This window comes from Pinus tabuliformis, chromosome J (assembly GCF_031772625.1).
Source record: "Pinus tabuliformis cultivar Carrire ecotype Pingquan chromosome J, CPIR1, whole genome shotgun sequence".
Lineage (NCBI taxonomy): Eukaryota > Viridiplantae > Streptophyta > Pinopsida > Pinales > Pinaceae > Pinus > Pinus tabuliformis.
The window spans coordinates 1,167,211,068-1,167,218,770 of NC_142295.1; the positions used below are offsets into that span (position 1 = coordinate 1,167,211,068).

The 7,703-nt window shown below is 34.7% G+C and overlaps 1 protein-coding gene across 1 annotated transcript; it reads right to left on the reverse strand.

Moving 5' to 3' along the window:
- Nucleotides 1-2,403: 2,403 nt before the first annotated feature.
- Nucleotides 2,404-3,850, reverse strand: LOC149231239 (transcription factor IBH1-like 1). Its single transcript, XM_089376238.1, has one exon. It carries the CDS (start codon nt 3,795-3,797, stop codon nt 3,252-3,254), a length of 546 nt encoding a protein of 181 aa, XP_089232364.1. The 5' UTR covers nt 3,798-3,850; the 3' UTR covers nt 2,404-3,251.
- Between the last annotated feature and the right edge of the window lie 3,853 nt (nt 3,851-7,703).

Consider the following 7,703-nt stretch of genomic DNA (forward strand, 5'->3'; position numbering starts at 1 on the left):
CATGTGTATATGGTCTTTCTTCTCTAATACATGTGTATATGGCCTTTCTTCTCTCCTCTTGGCTCTTCTTGTCCCCATCATGGTGTATATAAGAGAAATGACCGTCTAAGAGAGGGTTGCCATCAAGTTCAACATATGTTCATAATGCCATAATGCCAACACTTTGTAGCTTCCTAGTGTGAGGGTGCCCGACCCAAGAGGTATTTGCCTCTATCTTTGATGTTGTGCCCTTTCTTTTTTGGCTAACTTGGACCATCCTATACGCTTTACTTCTCCTATATTTTCTTTAGGTTTGGTCTATTTAGTTTTACTCTCCTTTGTCTGGGTTTGTCATGATACAATTGTCTTGCTTAGTCCTTTTCTTATTGGTGTAGAATACCTTGGATTGGTGTAGGATACCTTGGAAATGCATGCATAACCACAAGGGCTATGAGGGTAGAGGCTCGCAAGGTTGACTGCACACCAAGGCCCAAGAAGTCGAAACAATCTTTCATGCTGCTATTGCTCCTAACATCCACAAAAAACTCACCAACTTTTAACTCTTAGCACTAATGAATGCCAATCATACTTTGAGTCTAAAATCATGTAGGAAGTAGCTAGTTGGATTCTTGACCTTGGTCATACAACGAGAATAAGGAGCCAATATCGGGACTTCATCACCCTCCATTGGCCTTTGTGCAGAGCCTTGAAGGAGAAGCACAAAGATTAGAATGACGTTATCTTTTCCTCGAACAATATTAAGTGGGTGGAACGATATCAACGTTCATGTTTGGCTAGCTTAGATGCTCGACTAGCTCACTTGGAAAGTCATCTTCAATGTCAGCTCAAGCCTTCTACTCTAGCTAGTACAAGTGCCCATCACCCTACTCAAATGAACTCTTGAGACTCTCGATCACATGATATGTTATGATTTAGATAATTCGTTTCTCTATGTAACTTATTCTATGATAATACTTATTGTTCCCACCAATAGACACTTAGTTTTGATACATGTTCTTAAATTATTGGTTAAGAGGTTTGGTTTCCCTTGTCACAAATTGAGTGACTTAGATAATTCGTTTCTCTATGTAACTTAGTCTATGATAATACTCATTGTTTCCAACAACACACGCTTAGTTTTGATACCTGCTCTTAAATGATTGATTAAGAAGTTTGGCTTCCCTTGTGGAAAATTGAGACCGATAATAACATGAACTGTGTTGATTGAAATGATGTATTCTGAAACTTTAAAGTAATACAAACTTAACTTACAAAAGAAAATGGATGAAAATAAAACAAAAATAAAACTCAAATAAAATGTCCACAAATATTAAAATAATAAATAATAATAAAATTAAATATATAATAAATCCATATTTTTATTAAACGAATTATTGTAAATTCATCTTAATTCACTATCAAGCCTTTTGAAATATAATTTTTATATCAACCTTTTTTCTTTGCTAGGTTATGTGGGTCCTAAGATGATTGGCACCTCTAAATTGTTGCTTCTGTAGTGGCCACCCATGGGTATTGAAGTAGTTAAAATGGATCTCAACCTAGCATAAGCCAGCTATTATCATGAGATTTTTTCTCATAGTGAGTTTCCAAATAGTGATCTTCATATTGTGGAGTGCCTTAGCAGAACAACCTGTCACCTATACTCTACCCCTCATGGGCTTTCTCGAATTATATATATATAGAAAATGTCCAGAAATATTAAAAGTAAAATCTAAAATTAATACACAATTTTTTTTTAGTGTTTAAACATTCGAAAAACCTATCATAATTCAGTTGCCAAACCAACACTAAATACAACCATCTCATAATACTATCTAGAAATGCAAAGTGACTCATCACTATTTTTCATATTGAAGTAGTTAAAATGGATCTCAACCTAGCATAAGCCAGCTATTATCATGAGATTTTTTCTCATAGTGAGTTTCCAAATAGTGATCTTCATATTGTGGAGTGCCTTAGCAGAACAACCTGTCACCTATACTCTATCCCTCATGGGCTTTCTCCAATTATATATATATAGAAAATTTCCAGAAATATTAAAAGTAAAATCTAAAATTAATACACAATTTTTTTTTAGTGTTTAAACATTGGAAAAACCTATCATAATTCAGTTGTCAAACCAACACTAAATACAACCATCTCATAATACTATCTAGAAATGCAAAGTGACTCATCACTATTTTTCATAAAAACCATGTCACCTCGAATAACCTACTAATAATTCGTAAAAAAAAAACTTCTACTCCCCAAAATGCCTATTGAACCTTTATTCGCAAAAGCTTTTCCCGTAGTGAAACAGTATTAGGCCATTCTTCAAGACCAACAATAACCTTTATGCATGTATAAAATGAAAAAAAAAACCAAAAGAACAAAAAAACATAAATATTTCACTTAATCCTCTCATTGCTTCATAAATTTAATATCTAAATAAAAATTTCACAAATATAAATGTTCGTGCACGAATTCTCATAATAATGAATAATATGCAATTAATAGCAATACCTATTAGAGTTTTAACAGCAGAATGCGTGGACATACACCACGAGAGAGAGGAGACTGTCCATCCCATCTCTCGCATTCAGCTTTATTGTCCATCACTTGCCCAAATATCATACGACTGTGCCTTCAAAATCTATATGGTCCATCACTCGATAGACAAATACAAATTGATAATATATACACTTAGAATTCTATGCCACCGTTGCTTCCCACTTTAAATATCAAATCCATGTCACAGAATCCTTCAGTATCAGCTCCACTAAACTTAACTGCCGGGCATTAATGAGTACTGATACTGCAGCTCCAAGGTGCACATTAGTCCCAATACTTCGGTTGGAGGTTGGCCTCCTGAAGTAACGGCAAGGGACAGATCTACTGGTTGTTGCACAGAATTCATTACTTGCTTCTCTACGGAGAGTTTCGATAGATGACGAAGATCAACGAACAGACCGTTCAAATAATCCTCCGACGACCTTGTAAGCCACCGAGTATGAATACTAAATGTCTTTCAAGAATCTGAAATCTAAAGCCTAACCACGAAAGTAATTTAGACAGAGAATAACTCACTAAGTGCCTAAAAAAAATTCACATCAAAACAGAGAACGACACAATATTGAAAATAGAGAAACGATTATTTTCTGGTCCCAGATTTCACTTGATAGCGTGAAAGTAGATATATAGATGCGCGTAATCATCTACTTAGATCTAATAAGAAGATAAATATATTAACATAGCACGACAACCTCTTCCCTCTAGTCCCTGCTGCTGTCCACAATATCTGCAGAACTGTTGGTGTAAAATTCTGCTAGGGTTTCCAGGGCGTGCACTTGCATTTCAAGATTCAAGATGTAGTCAGCCGTTTCCTTGAAAAGGGTATCATTGGCCATATTCCCGCCACCGGGAACTAGGCTTCGCAGAGTCCCCAGTCTCATGTCAACGGCTCCATGATTATGCTCATATATTTCAATATCAGCTTTCTTACAACATCTAGATTTGAGTGAAGCCAATCTGATCCTCTTCGCCCGCTTAATGCTACGAACTCGGCCGACCAAAGATTCGATCGTCTTCATCGGCCTTTTCCTGTTTGTGAGGCGGAGGCTCAGAGCTCGACACCAAGCAGAACCTTTGTTCGCAGTGTGCGTCAAGCACATGTCGGCTCGGAATTGAATGGCTCGCTTGCGCTGCGGTAAGCTGTACCGCCTCTTCTGAATCTTCTGCAGCGCCGGGAGAAGATGCATCAAGTAAACTCGAACCTTATACATGTTCCTCCAATTCCATTCCATGGCGATCATGTACATGGGCTTCTACTCCTTCGACCGAACAGATCCTATATGTAGTAGATCATAAGCCAGCGAATGAACGGATATGGATATCATGAAATGCCATCAATATAGGGATGAAAGGATGGATTTCTTGTCATAAATCTTGTAAAATCCATGTCTTTAACATTGACGTGAAAGACTTTTAAGTTTTTAACTGAAGTCTTGAATATGACAAAAAAAAAATTAATAGGTTTAGAAGGATGTTGACAGGTTACATAGGAATGGAAATAGTCTTTACTCTATCTCAATATGTAACCAGTACAGATGTCTTCAGAGGGAAATAGTCTTTTTAATGATTATATATATTTATATATGCGCTTTTCTGGTTATTGGCACGAATTAAGAGTCGTAGTTTTTTTTAATGATTATATATTGAGACAAATTAACCAAGAATCAATATCCTCGAGACTTGTGAAGACTAATCCAACATAAACAACTGCTAGACCACAATCTTGAGAGTAAAATAATCATTTTAAAGATTATATATATAATTTTTCTGTTATTAACACCATAGGCAGAAGCTGGACCGCAACCTAAAGAGTCTGAAATAGGTTTTTTTTAGGATTATATATATATTAACAAGAATCAATGGAAATTAAGTACCATTAAAACTTGTGCGACCAACTCACCACAGGCAGCTCTTGGACTACAACCTGAAAGTCTTTATTTCAAGATATAATCAATATAGATATTTGAAAGATGTATAATTATGGTAACCTTTTATATATATCACAAAATAAAGATGATATTTAGATTTAATTTCAAAATTTTGTTATATTTTTATATTAATATAAAATATTAAATTATTTTTATACATTTTATTATCCAATCAACTTGATTTATAACCAAAACATTAAGACTTAAATGCTGAAATAAAATCACACATCACATTAAGCCGTTGGACCACAATCTAAAAGTCTTTATCTACGTATGTAACCAATATAGGTATTTGAAAGATATATAATTTTGGTAATGGATTTTATATATATATATATATTTTTTGGATAAAGGCTAAATTCTATTAACTAAAAAGTAGAATAATATTACAAGGAGTTGAGGCCTCACATAGCACTCAACTCAGCAAAACTACCCCAGTATAGAAAGAACCTTGGAAAACCAGTTACAAAAAGCTAGAAACCATATGTGGAGCCCACACATAGACTAGTAAAACATAAGAAGAAAGATGAAAGAAAGATATACATTTTCCTTGGCAAACCAGAGGATAATTATAATGCCACTGCCCTAGAGGGAAACAAAATCATCCGATTAAAAGTGCTCACCCATGACTACAAACAAAACTGCCTGGAAGTAGTCATCTGAAACGTCAACAAACCAAAAAGAAAGATTGACCAGACCCAGGTGGCCTTAAACTTCCACATCCTCACTAGGAGGCTTCTCCACTACCGGACACGCGCCAATCCACAAATCTTCACTTCCAGTGTTATCGCCCGCTGGGTTCGCCATTGGATGATTAGTGGCTCTGGAATTCCCTTCCCCGACCACCTGGATAATGTCTTCAAGAGGCGGAGCAACTCTTGGAGCTTCCTCCTTGCCAAGCCTATCTCCCTTTCGTTTCTCAGGGCTTCCCCCCTCCGTAAATTGCTCACTGCTTTGAGAAGGCTCAGGAGCTACGCAGGTCAGCGGCTGGTTTTCTTCTTCCGAAAGGATAATTGCGATATGAGCAGTGATCTTAAGATTGCTTTGGAACTTGAAATTAGTGGTTTCAAACGCACTATTCAGAATTGGCTTGCAAGCGGGGCTAGGAGGATGCACATTCACCGGAGAGGAGGGGAGATTGACAGGAGACAATTCAGGGTCCACAGAACAGCTTACCTTCGCAAGCCTTTGGCTACCTCGGCACCCCCGGAACGATTCCTCCCACTTTCGCGAACTATATTGAGATGCGAAGGGGAAGGCCCTGAACAACCAGGAACAATGACAGGAGGGCAAAAGGACTGCACCATGAACCAATACAAGCGCACAGAATAGGCCCAAGAGGAAGGCGAGGACTGCCCAATGCTAAATTCCAGAGCAGTAGAAAGCCTACCGCTTATGGCAGAGTTTATCCCGCCATCAATACCCTTAACATAGTAATACTGCCTCCAAGGTAACGGGGTATAGGCATGAAGCTTGCCTCTGTGAGCAAAACCTACTTTCCCCCAAAATCCGCACCAAACCAAGGCGTGTAGCAAGAAGACTGAATACCAATTGTGAAGAGAATGAACGAGAGCGCCATGATTATAACCACCACTTCACTTCGAATGGAGCAAACCATTAATGCCGAGATCATACCAAATCCTCCCTTCTTAAGTTTATCCTTCTTGCGCAGGGTGAAATTCTGGGAAGCCACGTTGCCCTGCAGCGGGCAGTACCATACTTTACTGTCTGTCATGTAGAGTATTAAGTGCATTAATGCCACTCGCATCCGGGGGATTTTGTATATATATATATGAATGATAGGTGTTAAGATTTAATTTCAATTTTAATTATATATTTTTATATTAATATAAAATATTATGAAATTTATTTTATTATCCATTTTAGATTATGAGGTTGATTTTATTATTATTATTATTATTATTATTAATTATAAAAATATTAATGTAAATGAAAGCTAAAAAAAACATATTAAAGTAGCAATAACTCATATGACTTAAATGATATAAATAAAGATCTAATGAAACTAAAATTTGACATTTTTCTTTAATTAAATTGAAATTTTAAAAAAAATTACCTTTGAAATAAATTTCAACTTTTTATTTCTAATTAATATTGAAAATAATATATGGATGTTAATAGAGATTAAAAATATCTCTGAGTCATTTTAATTTAATTATGTGATAAAAATTATGGAACCACTATTCCAAAATAGGCACACCTGTGGTAATAATAAATAAAAAATTGTTATTTCAAATAACTAAATTTCTTAAAATGTTAGTTTTCAAGTTATACGAGGCATTTTAATTTAAATTATAAGTTTTAGCTTTGTAATTCTTGAAATTTTAGTACATCACTTTTAATGCTAAATCTATTTATTCATTTAAGAAAGCATTTTAAACAATTAAAATTGGCAATCATACCAAAAAAAAATCTATTTATGCATTTAAGACAACATTTCAAACAAATAAATTCATAATCTTACTAAAAAAATATTATATAGAACTAAAAATATAACAATCTAATACTTAGAATGTGCTATTTCTTACTTATTTTGCCCGAAATATAACATGGATTTCCATATAAATTTCTTTGAATCATAAATTTTTGTTATGTAATTAAAGAATTATATGAATTTAAATTCATTTATGTACTACTCAATTCCAACCAACCAAATGAAAATGGCAATGGTTAGATTGTCTACTTTTCATATATCCACATAAATAACATTCATTAATAAATTTATATTTATAAAATATTTAAACAATTAGGTTAATTCACTTTGCTAACCCATATTATATGAATAATAAGGTCATTGATTGAAATTTCCTCTACATAAACCATATGATAACTCCCTTAACAAACTCATTTTAGGTAAAATTACAAGAGCGATGAAATACTTTGTTCAAATTCCTATAACTAGACCTGAAAACACGGAAAATACAACCAAATGTTGAACTAACAAATTTTCAAATCAAACCTTTTATACATCAACCAACAAAGTATTATCTACATTTTGGTGTAATATATACTCACTTAGCTACTGAATGTGCTTCAAATCTCCGAGATCAATCTATTCTCCTAGGCGATGTTGTTCAAATCAAACCTTTTATACATCAACCAACAAAGTATTATCTACATTTTGGTGTAATATTTACTCACTTAGCTACTCAATGTGCTTCAAATCTCCGAGATCAAACTATCCTCCTAGGCGATGTTGTGAGA